Consider the following 17,500-nt stretch of genomic DNA (forward strand, 5'->3'; position numbering starts at 1 on the left):
AGCAGATTAGCTCATAATGACTCTCTCTGAGCGGGGATTACACTGTGAAGTGTGTTTGAGCTTCGCTGGAGATCAGCGTCCCGGGCCTTTGTGTTAGCTGAGAGGCGTCGGGCGGGGGTTAAAAACCCCCCCCTATCTGCGGAGGAATCCCTCCGTTTTTTATTCATTACCTCATCTGAGCCCGCACTTCCACACCGTCCTCAACTAAAATAAACGACTAAACCCTGACGGCGCTAAACCCCACAGTCCCAGAAACCCCCCGACGAGGCACGCCGCCCAAAACCACCCCAGGGAAAACAGTCACCCCGCCCCCGAGAAGCATCACATTCACCACACCGCCGTGCCCGGCACGGGGGGGACCCCCAAAATACCACCCAGGCTCTCCCCATCACCTCATTTAAACCCCACTGTTTCCTCCTACTTAACGCTCTGCGAGACAGTAAAACATATACGCCGCAATTGAACTCAAAGGGAAATGAGAGTTATACAGACTGAGGCACACTGGCTACATGACTCAGGCTTTTTGGACCTGTGTCCTGCGGCTATGCTAGCTGGGAGAGCTGTTTTTAGCGGTGTTTGGGTTCACAGGGCGACCCGCTTCACAGAAGGGCAGAGAGGAGACCACCCACCACTTCTGCTGCTCTCTTTCTGTCGCAGGATTAGAGAGCCATCACTGATCTGAGGTCAGTTACTGAGGTTCAGTCAGCGAAGTCTCTATCAGCCACCAGATCAGCTCACAAATCGGTGGCGGCCTGTAGCGTCGTGGTTAAGGTAAATGACTGGGACACCCCCCACCCCCTTCCTCCCAAAACATCAAGTCCGCCCATCACATAACGGATTGCTGCAATCCCATAAACCTTTGCTTTCAGCTAATTAGTGCTACTGATTGGCCAGACTGCCTTAACATCTGACTCCCAGGTAAAGTGAGGGTGGAAAACCAGTGGTTCTCAGCCCGTGAGGATGCAGATCCCTGCCGGCTGTGCAGTCAAAGCCCAGCGTGAGGTGCCGGGCACACCTGTGCAGGGTCCCCGTAAAGGGTACGGGGTGCGGTGTGCGGGGGGCGCCGGTTGGGCGTGACGCAGGTGCGCCGATCTGAGAGAGAGCCGCCAGGACTGAGACCACATTCCAGAGGGAAGGAGAATGCAGGACGGCTCCGCCCACCCGATTCTGCCCAGTCAGTGCTGGACTTCCACATCCTGACTGCTGACAAGAGCATCTGCTGCACACTACACCCTAACACAGAGAGTACACTACACCCTAATGCACACTACACCCTAACACAGAGAATACACTACACCCTAATGCACACTACACCCTAACACAGAGAGTACACTGTACCCTAATGTACACTACACCCTAACACAGAGAGTACAGTACACCTTAATGCACACTACACCCTAACACAGAGAATACACTGTACCCTAATGCACACTACACCCTAACACAGAGAATACACTGTACCCTAATGCACACTACACCCTAACACAGAGAGTACACTACACCTTAATGTACACTACACCCTAACACAGAGAATACACTGCACCCTAATGCACACTACACCCTAACACAGAGAATACTATGCACCCTAATGCACACTACACCCTAACACAGAGCGTACACTGCACCCTAACACAGGGTGTACACTATACTCCTAACACAGAGAAAACACTGCGCCCTAACACAGAGTACACACTACACCCTAACAGGGAGTGCACTACACCCTAATGCACACTACATCCTAACACAGAGAGTACATTACACCCTAATGCACACTACACCCTAACACAGAGAGTACACTGCACCCTAACATAGAGTACACACTACACCCGAACACAGGGTGTACACTACAACCGAATGCACACTACATCCTAACACAGAGAGTACACTGCACCCTAACACAGAGTACACACTACACCCTAACACAGGGTGTACACTACACCCTAACACAGAGAGTACACACTACACCCTAATGCACACTACACCCTAACATAGAGTACACACTGCACCCAAACAAAGGGTGTACACTACACCCTAACACAGAGTACACACTACACCTTTACAGGGAGTGCCCTAATGCACACAACACGCTACACAGAGTGCACACAACGCCCCAAGACAGACATGCTGGGCTGCACAATGCATCCTTAAACAGAGACTCTGGACCCTAGTAGACAGACATACAGCTCGTAACCCACTGATTTGTGCCTGTGTGTATAACACAGATAGAGAGAGTTGGTGTGTATGTATGTGCGTGTGTGTGAGAGTGTGAGAGATAGAGAGATAGAGAGCAAGAGAGAGAGAATGCAGGAATCTGAGAGGGAGAGGAATCCCCAGGGGATGTTGTGCCATGTGTCTTGTTAGACTGGTTTTCCCTCCTGGACGGACACAGAAAAACAGCTTCCTGGAAGTGGGGCCCAGGGCGCAGGGCAGAATTAGCGGTCAGTGTGAACCCCAGGGCGCAGGGCTGAGTTAGGGGTCAGTGTGGGCCCCACAGTGCAGGGCTGAGTTAGCGGTCAGTGTGGGCCCCAGAGTGCAGGGTGGAGTTAGCGGTCAGTGTGGGCCCCAGAGTGCAGGGTGGAGTTAGCGGTCAGTGTGGGCCCCACGGCGCAGGGCTGAGTTAGCGGTAAGTGCCAGCCGGTGGGCCAACAGCAGGTGCACGGTCTTAAAAAGCCGATGCACCATGACAGGGCCCCTGGGAGGGGCAGGGGGATCAGAGGATCATGACCTGTACAGAGGCCAAATCCCCTCTGGACCTCACCCCCCCCAGCTGGGTGAGGAGGAAGGCCAGAATCTATGCCAGAGAGAGGGAGGGAGAGAGAGAAAGAGAGAGAGAGACAGAGAGAGGGGGAGGGTGAGTGGGAGTGAGAGGGAGAGAGAGAGAACGGGAGTGAGGGAGAGAAAACGAGAAGGACTGAGAAAGAGAGAGAGACCGAGAGGGAGAGATAGAAAGAGCGCGAGATGGAGAGAGAAAGAAAGGGGGAGAGGCTGAGAGAAAGACAGAGAGAGAAAGAGAGGGGGTAAGGGAGAGCAAGAGAAAGAGAGGGAGCAAGAGGAAGAGAGAGAGAGAGAGAGGGAGAGAGGCTGAGAGAGAGAGAGAGAGAGGGGGAGGGGGTGCTGGGCTCTGATATGCAGGGGGGTGGCGTGTGGTGGATTTAATTTGGGCTCAGTTTGAGCTCCACATTCCTCCTGCAGACCACAGCTGCACCTCACTCAACACCCAGCACTCTACAGAGCACACCTGTGTGTGTGTGTGTGTGTGTGTGCGTGTGCCTGTGTGTGTGTGCCTGTGTGTATGTGTGTGTGCGTGTGTGCGTGTGTGCGTGTGCGTGTGCCTGTGAGTGTGTGTGCCTGTGTGTGTGTGTGTGTGTGCGCGCGCCTCTGTGTGTGCGTGCGTGTGTGTATGTGCGTGTGAGAGTGTGTGTGCCTGTGAGTGTGCGTGTGAGAGTGTGTGTGCCTGTGAGTGTGCGTGTGCGCCCGTGTGTGTGCCTGCGTGTGTGTGTGTGCCTGTGTGTGTGTGTGCGCGTTCGACAGTGTGCGCGTGCGCGTGCGTGCGTGCATATGTTCCGACCGCCATAAACATTATGAATGAAAAATGCCGTTTTTACCAGCACTTGTTCTCACTGTTTGACTGAATCAGCAGTGGAAATGCTGCCCTCAGACAGGAAAAATACAGCAATTTAATTGAATCATCATTAAAGTAATCATTAATTTTAATCCCATCATTCAGCAATGCCACTGCCTGCCCCGGGCCACTCCACACGCCCCGACAGCCAGGGGAGGGGCTCTGCTCACTCTCACACCAACGGATTTCTCCCAAAAACAACACTGTCAGCGCCCGGAGCTGCAGACCTAAAAGCACTTTTCTCTGCACAAATCAGACAGGAGTTTCACAGAACACACACACATACGCATGCACAGACATAGAAACACATGCATATCCACACACACACACACGCATGCATATGCACACACAAACGTACGTGCACACATACACACAGAAACATGCACACATACACGCACAGGTGCACACACACATGTGCACACACACACACACACACACACGTACACACAAGTGCACAAACACACACACATACACAGACATACAAACACATGCATACACACATACACAGACAGATGCACACACAAACGTGCACACACATATGCACGCAAACATGCACACATACACACATACACGCGCACATATGTGCATACACACACACACACACACACACACGTATACAGAAACAAAGTACGGCTCTGGAAAATCTCATTTGGTGGACAGTCCTCACCCTCCTCTCTCTCTCTGTCCCAGAGATAAGTCTGACTGCACTTGTGTAATCTGAAACTCTCTGGCAGTTGGCAGGAGTCCACATCGCAAAGCAAACAAAAACGAGTGAGTCCCCCCCCTCCCCATCCATACCCCCCCCTGCCCGTCCTGCAAGCCCAGCACACAGCCCGAATCAGGGCGAACCCCCCCCCCCCCATACACACACACACACACACACACCCACCAAGCTGGGAGCCAGAATCAGGGCTAAGCCCCCACATACCCCCCGCCCCCCAACACACACACACACCCCAAGCTGGAAGCCAGAATCAGGGCTGAGCCCCCCCATACCCCCCCAACACACACACACACACACACACACACACACACACCCCGGGCTGGGAGCCAGAATCAGGGCCGTGTGCCAGAGCACCCCCCCGGTCCCAGCTGGAGGGAGTGTGGGGGGTGCTGATAGCATCAACTGCTACACTGGAGCACCAGAGGCACCCGTCCAACTGCCCCCAAACCTCCCCCCCCCCTCCCCCCCCCCTCACCCCCTCCATTCTCTGCCCCCAAACCTCCCCCCCTCACCCCCTCCATTCTCTGCCCCCAAACCTCCCCCCCCCCCTCACCCCCTCCATTCCCTGCCAGCTCCCTCCCCCCCCCCTCACCCCCTCCATTCTCTGCCAGCCCCCTCCCCCCTCCCCGCCCCTGGCTCCATGACGCAGGACGGACGGCGCTGATAGGGACCCCGCCGTGCCGCAGTAATGCCCCGAAACGCGCTGCGCTCCGCTATCGCTCCCTCGTACGTACACCGTGACCTTGGGACAGTCCTCCTCCCCCCACCCAACCCCGCAGGTTCCCTGCTGCCACCAAGGCCAGGACAGCGGCCCCCGCCACAAAATGGCTGCCATGCCCCTCCCAGGCGGTTCAACACGTTCGGCGTTGAGCTCACATTTGTGCCGTCTTCTCATTCATAAACTCATATTCTATTGTCATAAATTCATATTCTATTCTCATAAACCCACCCTTCATTGTCATAAATTAATATTCTATTCTCATAAAACCCATATTCTATTCTTATAAGCTCCTTTTTTATTCTCGTAAACCCATATTCCATTCTCATTATTACCAGCGTCCTCCCCCCAGGAGCCAATCACATTTCAGGCACTCTGGCGGAAACTGTAATCCCGAGTGACTCTCACTCCAAACGCCAAGAGGACTCAGATAGAGTACACAGCAGCTCGCGGAGAGCGCTTTTATCTACCGCGAAGTGCGCTGTTACGACCCTTATAAAAAATAAAAAAAACACCCTATAAATGATTACTCAGCTCCTGTCTGGCACTATTCAAGTACTCCAGCGTGACGCAAGGCCAGGCTGTTCTTACGGACCACTGTTACTATGGGAACATTACCAGGATACAGGGCAGTGTTACACTGACAGATTACAGCCAGTCATTCTGCACACAGTAATAAATATGACTGTTTATAGCAGGGGACTATCTGAAGGAGATGGGGTCGGCTGCCAATGGCCACAGTGCGAACAGTCACAAACCAACACTGTCAGTCCACCGAAGTGTTCATGTGCGATATTCTGCACCGCCCGACAGCAAACAGACAGTACGCCTGTTGAAGATGAAGTCAGAAGGAGAAGGAAATGGGGGTGTCTCGGTGGCGCAGCCTGTAGAGCACTGACCGCATGCTCATTGCGAGCCGCGACGTCGGCGGTTCGAATCCGAGCTTCCGACATTTGTCGCATGTCTTTCCCTCTCTCTCGCTCCCATTCTTCCTGTCTCTCTATACTATATACTGTCCAATAAAGCTGAAAAAGGCCTAAAAAATATCTTTAAAAAAAAAAAAAAAAGAAGGAGAAAGAAATGGAGGTTTGAACGGGCTATTTGGATGTTCGAGGCACACAAGGTTTTTCGGCACACCTGATTCCATGAATGAGAGGCCAAACTAGCTCTAGCTGTCGAGTGAGGTGTGCTTTTGTTAGGGAGTGAAAACTTACAGGAACTCCAGGAACAGGGCTGCGAACCGCAGGCTTAGGAGAGTATCCGGCACTACGTCACCCCAAATGTCCTGGCCTGTCAGTCAGGTGTGAAGACAGTCTGGCCAACCAGTAGCAAAAAAAAATTTCAGTGAATTACCGAGGAGAGAAGAGAAAACCAGGGCTGGATTTGACGGTCCCTGGTTCCAACCGTCGTGTTATTTCTGTAGCCGGGGTGACATGCGGTGGCTGTTTGCTCAGATAAGCCCTGGATAAGCCACAGAGAGCCCAGAGATTCACAGTAAATACTGCACAGATTCAGGTAAAAGAGGAGCGGAGGGGACTTATAGGAGTCAGGTTTAAGGGCATGTTCAGCTGAAAGGTCTTTCCACACAAACACGATGCAGTTGGAGGTAGGAGTCCAGCGCTGGGGTCTAACAGCGTTGGCGTGGCGATTTCTAACCCAACTGTGAAAGCCCAGGGAAGCAGAATGATTCTCCACGTGTTGGTACGGACATGTGGAAATCAAACACCACCATAAAACACATGTGTTGCGGTTCAACTTCGGTTTGGAATCTTTAGAGGATTTTGGAGGAGTGTTTAGCCTGGCTCTTACAGACAGACCGGCTGTGAGTGTGCAGTACAGACAGACAGACAGACAGGCTGTGAGTGTGCAGTACAGACAGACAGACAGTGAGTGTGCAGTACAGACAGACAGACAGTGAGTGTGCAGTACAGACAGACAGACAGTGAGTGTGCAGTACAGACAGACAGACAGTGAGTGCGCAGTACAGACAGACAGGCTGTGAGTGTGCAGTACAGACAGACAGACAGACAGACAGTGAGTGTGCAGTACAGACAGACAGACAGTGAGTGTGCAGTACAGACAGACAGACAGTGAGTGCGCAGTACAGACAGACAGACAGTGAGTGTGCAGTACAGACAGACAGACAGGCTGTGAGTGTGCAGTACAGACAGACAGACAGACAGACAGTGAGTGCGCAGTACAGACAGACAGACAGTGAGTGTGCAGTACAGACAGACAGACAGGCTGTGAGTGTGCAGTACAGACAGACAGACAGTGAGTGCGCAGTACAGACAGACAGGCTGTGAGTGTGCAGTACAGACAGACAGACAGACAGTGAGTGTGCAGTACAGACAGACAGACAGTGAGTGTGCAGTACAGACAGACAGACAGACGGTGAGTGTGCAGTACAGACAGACAGACAGACAGACAGTGCACAGAACACACAGTTCCGGGTGGTGGTGATTGTAAATGGAGGACTCCAGAGAGGGGGGGGGGGGGGGGGGCGTTTGTCTGACAGACTTTTCATTAGAGACGCAGAGACATTACAGGCTGTTATTAGGACAGGAGGCTCTGTCTGTCAGCAAGCACAGGTCACATCGCCAGTCACACACACACACTCACACTCACACACACTCGCACACTCGCACACTCGCACACGCGCACACGCGCACACGCGCACACTCGCACACTCACACACTCACACACTCGCACACACTCACACACACGCACACACACGCACACACACGCACACACACGCACACACACGCACACACAGACACACACAGACACACACAGACACACGCACACACAGACACGCACCCTGCTCCCCCAGGCGAGACGTGGCCCTGGCTCCATAGCGGGAGGGGGGGGGTTTCGTTCCAGCACAGCAATGTCTCTCATTCCTGGAGAGAATGCGAAGACCCGCATTATTACCCCCCCCCACCCCTACAGGATGAACCCCCGCCTCCACCAGCCCCCCCTCCCCCCCCCCCCCGCTCCCTGCCCCCCGCCGCCCCACTGGGTCTCTGCCACGCTCAGGCCTGTGCTGAGGCAGGGACGTATTCACCCAGGAGCGGGACAGGACGCCCGTGCCAACATTTGTTTTGAATAAAGGCGCTGGTTAGAACGGTAGTCCATCAGCACCAGGCTCCCAGGGCTCATGCTGCTCCCATTACCATCATTTGTACAATTCAGCCCCTAAAACCCCACGGACACAACCGCTGGCACCCAGCCTTCCTTACGCTCACCGGGCGGGAGGACGTCTGGGGACGGAGGTGTAGGTGGGGTGGGGGTGGGGTGATGGAGGTGTAGGTGGGGTGGAGTGATGGAGGTGTAGGTGGGGTGGGGTGATGGAGGTGAAGGTGGGGTGGGGTGATGGAGGTGTAGGTGGGGTGGGGGAATGGAGGTGTAGGTGGGGTGGGGTGATGGAGGTGAAGGTGGGGTGGGGTGATGGAGGTGTAGGTGGGGTGGGGGAATGGAGGTGTAGGTGGGGTGGGGGGATGGAGGTGTAGGTGGGGTGATGGAGGTGTAGGTGGGGTGGGGGTGGGGTGGGGGGATGGAGGTGTAGGTGGGGGGGATGGAGGTGTAGATGGGGTGGGGGTGGGGTGGAGGGATAGAGGTGTAGGTGGGGTGGGGATGGGGTGAGGGGATGGAGGTGTAGGTGGGGTGGGGGGATGGAAGTGTAGGTGGGGGCAGGTGGAGGTGGGGTGGGGGTGGGAGGATGGTTGGGGATAGAGGTGCAGGCAGGGTGGGGTGGGGTGCCTGTGTCTGTTCACGCAGGTTTACAGGTAGAATGGAGACAACGTGGCGTTAGTCTCCACTGGACTGGGTAAAAAATCTCCATCTGCAGGGAGACTGGAGGGCGATTTATACCTTTAGAGCAAAGCACTCGCACGTCTCCTCTGTAAAACATTTTGGAAGGAAGTCGGGGTAATGAAGGCACCCCCTCTCTGGCCCTGAGGAAGGACACTTTTAGGAAAGAGCTGAATGTATGTCTAGCAGGCAAGGGCAGGTTGAATGTGTTTGACATGAACACTGAATGTTGGGCTTATGAACAATATATCTAAATTTCGTCCGGTGCCAGTGATAAACGAATCAAGTTAAAGCGCATGATTCCAGGGTATCTGATTCGCAGATGAACCATAACAATCTGATGTTAGGAATAACGGCATTGACATTACAGTCCACAGACCTGCGCTCTATTGGCTGATTCAGAGTCATCTGACGGTGCGATACGGTTCTGCTAACTGCTCATCTCTGATTCTGGCCCCTGCCCCCAAGTTGCCAGATTCTGTAGTGCACTGCCAATCAACCGTGTCCACCAGAGAGGAAGCCACAGATTACAGGAAGGAGTACCCTGGTACCACTTTGGACTGCTGTGTGTGTGTGTGTCTGTGTATCTCCCTCTATCTCCTCTGAGCTCTGCAGACCGTTACAGACCTTTCTCTTATCTCTGTCCTGCTCCAAGCACAGCTTTGCAGCTCTTGCAAAATCTGCCAAATTGCAGTAAACAGGATACTGCAGGCCCTGATGCGCTGGCTATCTGCAAGCCCATAGCACATCCGACAGGCCTTTCCCACAATCCCGCGGCTCCTCCGCGAAGATCCGCTTTCAGTGCGCGAACGAGAAGCGCCGGGTGTTATTTCTGCTCGTTTCTGCAAATGCCTGACTCGACATATTGTCTAAGAAGTGAGAGGAAAAAAACATACCCGGCACAATAAAAGTCACGACGTGGTTACTGCGGGGAGGCCGGTGAGCGCAGCGGAAAGCTCTGTCTGTGTGGCGGCACCTGGGGAGTGAGTCAGCAGCAGCACAGGCCACGCCAGGCCGGGAGGTTTTCCACAGCACAGCGACGGGGATCTGTCCCTGCTGTTACCCTCACCTGGGGAGTGAGTCAGCAGCACAGGCCAGGCCAGGCCGGGAGGTTTTCCACAGCACAGCGACGGGGATCTGTCCCTGCTGTTACCCTCACCTGGGGAGTGAGTCAGCAGCACAGGCCAGGCCAGGCCTGGAGGTTTTCCACAGCACAGCGACGGGGATCTGTCCCTGCTGTTACCCTCACCTGGGCTGACACGATGACGTACGTGTCATGTCCTCAACGGCAGGTTCAGACGCGCATTAGATATGGCACACATGTGCACACACACTCATACGTACATGCAAGTGCACGCAAACACACACACGCACGCACACACACACACACACAAAATGGAGCACATACCGTTGAAGACCATGATAATGAATCAGCTGAGCTCACTCAACACCATGACTGAACCGACAGCAACAGAACCAACTGCCCTAGGACAAACCCAAAGAGCCCACTGAACAGAACCGAAGCAGCAGAACCCAAATTGAACAGCACAGTAGCATCCACACTGGGGGTTCTGACCTGAACCCAGCAGAACCCACATAGAACAGCACAGTCCCATCCACACTAAGGGTTCTGACCTGAACCCAGCAGAACCCACATAGAACAGCACAGTACCATCCACACTAAGGGTTCCGTCCTGAACCCAGCAGAACCCACATAGAACAGGACAGTCCCATCCACACTAAGGGTTCTGACCTGAACCCAGCAGAACCCACATAGAACAGCACAGTACCATCCACACTAAGGGTTCCGTCCTGAACCCGGCGGAACCCACATAGAACAACACAGTACCATCTACACTGGGGTTTTAGTCTGTTCTCTTTGTACAGAGGCAAGTACAGACACACTTCCATACTGGGCCAACATGAATAAAACATGAGAAACAGTAATGAAAACACAGCGATAAGCATGGTAACCCATCATGATCGCTCAGTACTGCCCGCAGGAGAGGGAGGGAGGAGAGTCTGGCAGGTAAAGACGGGACGGGAACACAAGGGGGTGCGGTGGACAGGCACGATATGAGCGCCAACAGCAGTACTTCCTGTCCCGCCAAACCAGTGCATGATGGGAAGGATAAAGGGGAGGGGGCAAGTGAAGGGGGGGTTCTGCCCACAGGAGGAGGAGCCTTGTGTCTCCGCCCTGATCTGAGGAAGGTTATCCAGAGTGTGTGTGTGTGTGTGTGTGTGTGTGTGTGTGTGTGCATGTGTGTGTGTGTGCGAGTGTGCGTGTGAGTGCGTGTGTGTGTGTGTGTGTGTGTGGTGTGTTGTGTGTGCATTTGGTATGTATGTGTGTGTGCGTAATGTGTGTATGTGCATGTGCATGTGTATGTGTGTGTGTGTGTGCGTGACATGTGTGTGTGTATGTGTGTGCGTGCACGTGTGCGTGCACGTGTGTGTGTGTGGTGTGTGCGTGTGTGTGTGGTGTGTGCATGTGGTATGTATGTGTGTGTGTGTATGTGTGCGTAATGTGCATGTGCGTGTGCATGTGTGTGTGTGTGTGTGTGTGCGTGACGTGTGTGTGTATGTGCATGCGTGTGTGTGTGCGTGTGTGTGTGTGCGTGTCTGTGTGCGTGTGTGTGTGTGCGTGTGTGTGTCTGTGTCTGTGTGCATGTGTGTGTGGTGTGTGTCTGTGTGAGTGTGTGTGTGTGTGTGTGTGTGTGTGTGTGTGTGTGTGTGTGGTGTGTGTCTGTGTGAGTGTGTGTGTGTGTGTGTGTGTGTGTGTGTGTGAGAGTGTGTGTGTGTATGTCGGGGGGGGCTTCTCTACCTTCTCCTCCATCCTGTTGAGTCTGGACCCGATGGTGTTGGTGCCTTTGTCCCGCATCCGCTCTGAAAGGGGCGCAGTGTGGGAAACATCAGAGATAAACACAAACAAACAAACAAAACAAGACAAACATGGCCAATCACCCAGCCAATCAGAGCTCATCCTGACAGTACGCGGTGCGTCAGGTGGGAAGGGGGCTGGGCGTTTCCATGGTGCAGAGCCTACAGGGGCAAGTCAGGGCTTTTAGAAGGCAGTTACCATGGTAACCACCCCCTACCTGCCAGGTACAGGAACAAACTTCCTCCAACTGTCCCAGACCACCCCCACCCCCCCCCCCCAATCCCCATCCCGGTAAGTCCAGCTCGTCACTGTTATTAGTGGCCGGACAGGTCAGGGAGGTCTGGAGCAATCGCTCTCCAGCCCAAAGGCTGTAAGCCAGAGGAGCCGCAGCTAAACGGTTTAAATGATGAGTGTGGACTGCGCAGGCCAGGGCAAACACATACTCCAGAACCAGATAAACAGGGAGGAGAGAGAGAGGGGAAAGGGAGGGAGAGGGGGGAGAGAGAGGGAGAGAAAGACAGAGTAGCAGTAGGCTAACCTCGATTACAATCGGCAGCAACACCGCGCGATCGTTTTCCCTTTCTGTTTCACAACAGCGAAATTCATCAGCATCGCATGACCATTACAAATGAAATATCAACAGCCCGTCACCTGCAACCAGGCAAAGAAAGGAAAGAGTGAGAGAGTGAGAGAGTGTGAGAGAGGGGAATATTAAAAGGGATCGCAGAGACTGCATCGCAAAAACAATAAACAATAGTTTGATATGAGCCTAAATGAGGCCTTTAAGGCATGCCCATAAAAAAGGTCTTAAATTCTGCAGGGTTGGCTTGATGTTTATATGGACCTGCTTTGCCAGGCAGGAAATGGATTTGGTGAGATTCTGAATCCTGTAAAAGCTGAAATGTTACAGGGAGCTGGCAGAGGACTGGTTTTGAGCGAGAGTTCAGGAACAGGGCACCGAGAGAGAGAGTGGGGGAGAGAGAGAGGGAGGGAGAGAGAAAGGGTTGTGGTTAGGAATATGCAGAGAGAGAGAGAGAGACAGACAGAGACAGACAAAGAGACAGAGAGAGGGTGAGAGAGAGGGGTTGAGAGAGAGAGGGAGGGAGAGAGAGAGAGGGGGTGAGAGAGAGAGGGAGGGAGAGAGAGAGAGAGGGGGTGAGAGAGAGAGGGAGGGAGAGAGAGAGAGGGGGTGAGAGAGAGAGGGAGGGAGAGAGAGAGAGAGGGGGTGAGAGAGAGAGGGAGGGAGAGAGACAGAGAGAGGGTGAGAGAGGGGGGTAAGAGAGAGGGAGGGAGAGAGAGAGAGAGGGGTTGAGAGAGAGGGAGGGAGAGGGAGAGAGAGGGGGTGAGAGAGAGAGGGAGGGAGAGAGAGAGAGAGAGGGGGTGAGAGAGAGAGGGAGGGAGAGAGACAGAGAGAGGGTGAGAGAGAGAGGGAGGGAGAGATTGAGAGAGGGGGTGAGAGAGAGAGGGAGGGAGAGAGACAGAGAGAGGGTGAGAGAGAGGGGGTAAGAGAGAGAGGGAGGGAGAGAGACAGAGAGGGTGAGAGAGAGGGGGTGAGAGAGAGAGGGAGGGAGAGAGACAGAGAGGGTGAGAGAGAGGGGGTAAGAGAGAGAGGGAGGGAGAGAGAGAGAGGGGGTGAGAGAGAGAGCAGTTCTGGGCTCAGTGTCAGCACTGCTGGTTGTGCCAGTACACCCTGTCCCAGAGACGCCACAGTACCTGAGCTGGTCTGGAACAAAGTCATCTTCCCCAATGACTGGTCCAGCCTGCGAAGATGAACACAGAGCCTTTACACACACACACACACACACACACACACACACACACTGTACACACTATATAAACACACACCACACAAACATGTACAGCTCTACAGTGGGAAAGGGCTATAATGAGCCAGCCTGGTTCAGCTCTACAGTGGGAAAGGGGTATTAGATGTTATCTAGCTGACACTTTTATCCAAAGTGACTTACAGTTGTGATTAGACTAAGCAGGGGACAATCTCCCCTGGAGCAATATGGGGTTAAGGGTCTTGCTCCACAGTGGAAAGGGCTGTAATGAGCCAGCCTGGTTCAGCCTGGTTCAGCTCTACAGTGGGAAAGGGGCTATAATGATCCAGCCTGGTTCAGCTCTACAGTGGGAAAGGGCTATAATGAGCCAGCCTGGTTCAGCTCTACAGGGGAAAAGGCTATAATGAGCCAGCCTGGTTCAGCTCTACAGTGGGAAAGGGCTATAATGAGCCAGCCTGGTTCAGCTCTACAGGGGGAAAGGGCTATAATGAGCCAGCCTGGTTCAGCTCTACAGGGGGAAAGGGCTATAATGAGCCAGCCTGGTTCAGCTCTACAGGGGGAAAGGGCTATAATGATCCAGCCTGGTTCAGCTCTACAGGGGGAAAGGGCTATAATGAGCCAGCCTGGTTCAGCTCTACAGTGGGAAAGGGCTATAATGAGCCAGCCTGGTTCAGCTCTACAGTGGGAAAGGGCTATAATGAGCCAGCCTGGTTCAGCCTGGTTCAGCTCTCCAGTGGGGAAGGGCTATAATGAGCCTGGTTCAGCTCTCCAGTGGGGAAGGGCTCAGCCGGGTCCTCACCTCCTCTGGAGCTCCTTGATGCGCACCATGAGGTTGAGGTGTCCTTGGGAGTACTGCTCGATCACGTCACGCACGTCGTAGGGCTTGCGTGCTTGCTGAGGGAAACAGACGGGGGGGGGGGCGAGATATCACCAATATTTATCTCTTCGCTGGCCCAGACCACCGCCCCCGTGTCGACAGTCTCCGCGGTGACCTGGATTCCTCCGGTTGAGAACGTGCAGCGGGCGGGACGGGCGGGAACGGCGAGGTGTGTGGAGAGACACACGAGAGGAGCGCAGAGACGCTACGCAGTTCACACGGCTGCCCGAGGGTTTTACGAGGACGGATGGCTATATCAGGTCTTTCGCTGATAAGCGTGAGGACGCTAGCTACGCTAACTACCGCAGCCCTGGCTCCTGCAGGGCTGTCAGTGCCAGCCTGAGGGCGGGGGGGGGAGGGGAGGGGTGGTGGAAACACAGTTCTTTTTTTCCCGCTTGTTTTGTTTTGGTGACTGTATTTGTAGTAGCCGTGTAGCGTCAGACGCTACCGTGAGGTTGCCCGTTTGTCGCGAAACGAGGGCGACTCGGGATCAAGGCGTCCCCGTGAAACAGGCAAACGTTCACACCATGGCGAGGAACGGGAAACAGGAGAGAGTTTAGGAGAGAGAGAGTAAACGCCACGGTGACATCAGCCCTCGCGCCGCGGGCTGCTGGCTCATCAGCGCCCTGTGTGTCCCTGAGCGGCAACACAACGTCACACCGCCAGAGTGACACTGGTCTGAGAGAGAGGGAGAGGCAGGGAGAGGAAGGGAGAGGGAGGGAGGGAGGGAGAGAGGGAGGGAGAGGGAGGGAGGGAGGGAGAGAGGGAGAGGGAGGGAAAGGAAGGGAGGGAGGGAGAGAGTGGGAGGGAGGGAGAAAGAGAGTACAGAATGTCTGAGATACAGAGGACAGAGGTGAGGTGCAGAATTGTGCCAAAGCAGGGTTCCGCCTCCCTCACCTGTCTCTCTCTCTTGCTCCCCATCCTCACCCTCTCCCCCTCTCTCTCTCTCTCCTTTCCCCCCCGCCCCAGAGAGAAAGAGAGATAGAGTTTAGAGGAGAGAGAGATGACACATTTGGTAACAGTGTGGAGAGATGAAAAAGAGAGAGAGTGAGATGACAGGCAGGTTAAAGGTGTGAATGAGGGATGAGACGCTGGTGTGGTTTCACACAGTCAGTGTGTGTCCATTCTGCTAATGACTAGTGCAGGGCTTCCAAAATGGAGGATTAGAGTCACCGGAAAAGTTTTTTTTTTGTCTTTAATATACGTGAATGGAGGCTATCACAAATATCACAACAATCAATGAGGCACGAGAGGTTGTGGTCTATCGCCAATATAATCATGGCTAAACAATATTGTTTAATACGAGCCGGGTGTTGCATAAATTTGTGAACATTCAGGGTCGCTTCAGAAAATGAGTCTGGGAGCTGTGGGTGTGGCTCTGCACACTGCCAGGTGAGGTGTTGGGTACGGCTTGTTTGCTTGACAGGTAGGGTGTTGGGTATGGCTTGTTTGATTGACAGGTAGGGTGTTGGGTACGGCTTGTTTGCTTGACAGGTAGGGTGTTGGGTATGGCTTGTTTGATTGACAGGTAGGGTGTTGGGTATGGCTTGTTTGATTGACAGGCAGGGTGTTGGGTACGGCTCGTTCACTCAAAATAAACACCCTCTGTTTAGGCGCAAGCAGCCCCGCAAACACAGGCAGAGGGGAAAAACACCGGAGGTGAAATAAAGGGGCCACTCTGTCTCCGCGGCGGTGTCAGATAACGGCAGGGAGGCGACGAGGGGGCCCGGGGGGGTAGTGTGCGGAACGCTTTCACCTCACGGTGCCCTTGACCTGGTCGGGGTGGCAGGGGAGCCATGGGGGAACCACCTGTTGTCACCTGTTGTTTCCTGTGGGAACACGATCCACGCAGCACCACAAAGGCTGGGTGACTCGGTCAAGCCATTAGCAGGTAACTGTGTGTGTGTGTGTGTGTGGAGGATTGAGCATCTCTGTGTGTTTGTATGTGTGCGTGAGCCAGAGTGTGCGTGTGTGTGTGGGATAGAGCATCTCTGTGTGTTTGTATGTGTGTGTGTGTGTGTGTGTGATAGAGCATCTCTGTGTGTTTGTATGTGTGTGTGTGTGTGTGTGTGTGAGCGTCTGTGTGCATGTATTTGTGTACGTGTGTGTGTGTGTGTGTGTGTGTGTGATAGAGCATCTCTGTGTGTTTGTATGTGTGTGTGTGTGTGTGTGTGAGCGTCTGTGTGCATGTGTTTGTGTACGTGTGTGTGTGTGTGTGTGTGTGTGTGTGTGTGTGGAGAGGGAAGATGAAGGGGCGCTTGGCGGACTGAACTGGGGCAGTTGACGGTTTGCAGAGGGAGCTGGTGATACTGACCGACATTGCCCCGCACGCTCAACTGATCAATTTCAGCGCCGTTTAATTTCATATTGGCATGAGAGAAACAGGAGAAGAAGCTGAAGACAAACTGATCCCACAATAGTAAAACATATCAGGCAGGAGAGATGCATGAATGAAGGGAAATGTATCAGTCGACACAACTAACACCGCGGACTAAAAACAGTGGTGCTCACTGACACTCACCTGGAACCTCTTTCTGGCCACAAAGTACAGCATCCTCTGAATAACCCGAACTGCTGCCCTGTGGGGCTCCCTGAACCTGCGAGAGAGAGAGAGAGAGAGAGAGAGAGAGAGAGAGGGAGAGAGAGGGAGGGAGAGGGAGGGACAGGGAGAGGGGTGGGATGGAGAGAGAGAAAGAGAGAGACAGGTGAGGGAGGCGGAACCCAGCTTTGACACAATGCTGTGCGATCAATGAGCCTCAGCGAAACACAACAATGTCAGTTCAGATCTGCACGAAAGGAAGAAAGAGAAAGAGAAAGAGAAAGGAACAGGGAGTGGAAATGAGAGAGAAAGAAAGGAAAGGACAGTGTGTGAGGAAGCGAGAGAGAAAGCGAGAGAGCGAGAGAGAGAGAGGTAGGGGAGGGAGGGATAGAGACAGGTGAGGCCACTGAAGACAAAGCCCACAGGTCGCACACAAAGCTCTTTAGAAAAGGACGTTTTTGTGCAGCGTGTAACCAAACTGTGAGCTTTTCCCGCCCCCCACCCCAACACCGCAGACACAGTGCACCTCTTGCGTTGCCGCCCCG

At 53.9% G+C, this 17,500-nt stretch overlaps 1 protein-coding gene across 1 annotated transcript in view; it reads right to left on the reverse strand.

The window, feature by feature from the left end:
- kcnq1.1 (potassium voltage-gated channel, KQT-like subfamily, member 1.1) overlaps window positions 1-17,500 on the reverse strand; it is a 123,759-nt gene that overhangs the window by 23,712 nt on the left and 82,547 nt on the right. The window contains exons 14-17 of the mRNA XM_061222516.1: window positions 16,938-17,013; window positions 14,339-14,433; window positions 13,469-13,515; window positions 11,699-11,760 (exon numbers count right to left, since the gene is read on the reverse strand). Of these exons, the coding sequence (XP_061078500.1) occupies window positions 11,699-11,760; window positions 13,469-13,515; window positions 14,339-14,433; window positions 16,938-17,013 (280 nt within the window). The remainder of the gene's footprint in view (window positions 1-11,698; window positions 11,761-13,468; window positions 13,516-14,338; window positions 14,434-16,937; window positions 17,014-17,500) is intronic.

This window comes from Conger conger, chromosome 15 (genome assembly GCF_963514075.1).
Source record: "Conger conger chromosome 15, fConCon1.1, whole genome shotgun sequence".
Classification (NCBI taxonomy): Eukaryota; Metazoa; Chordata; class Actinopteri; order Anguilliformes; family Congridae; genus Conger; species Conger conger.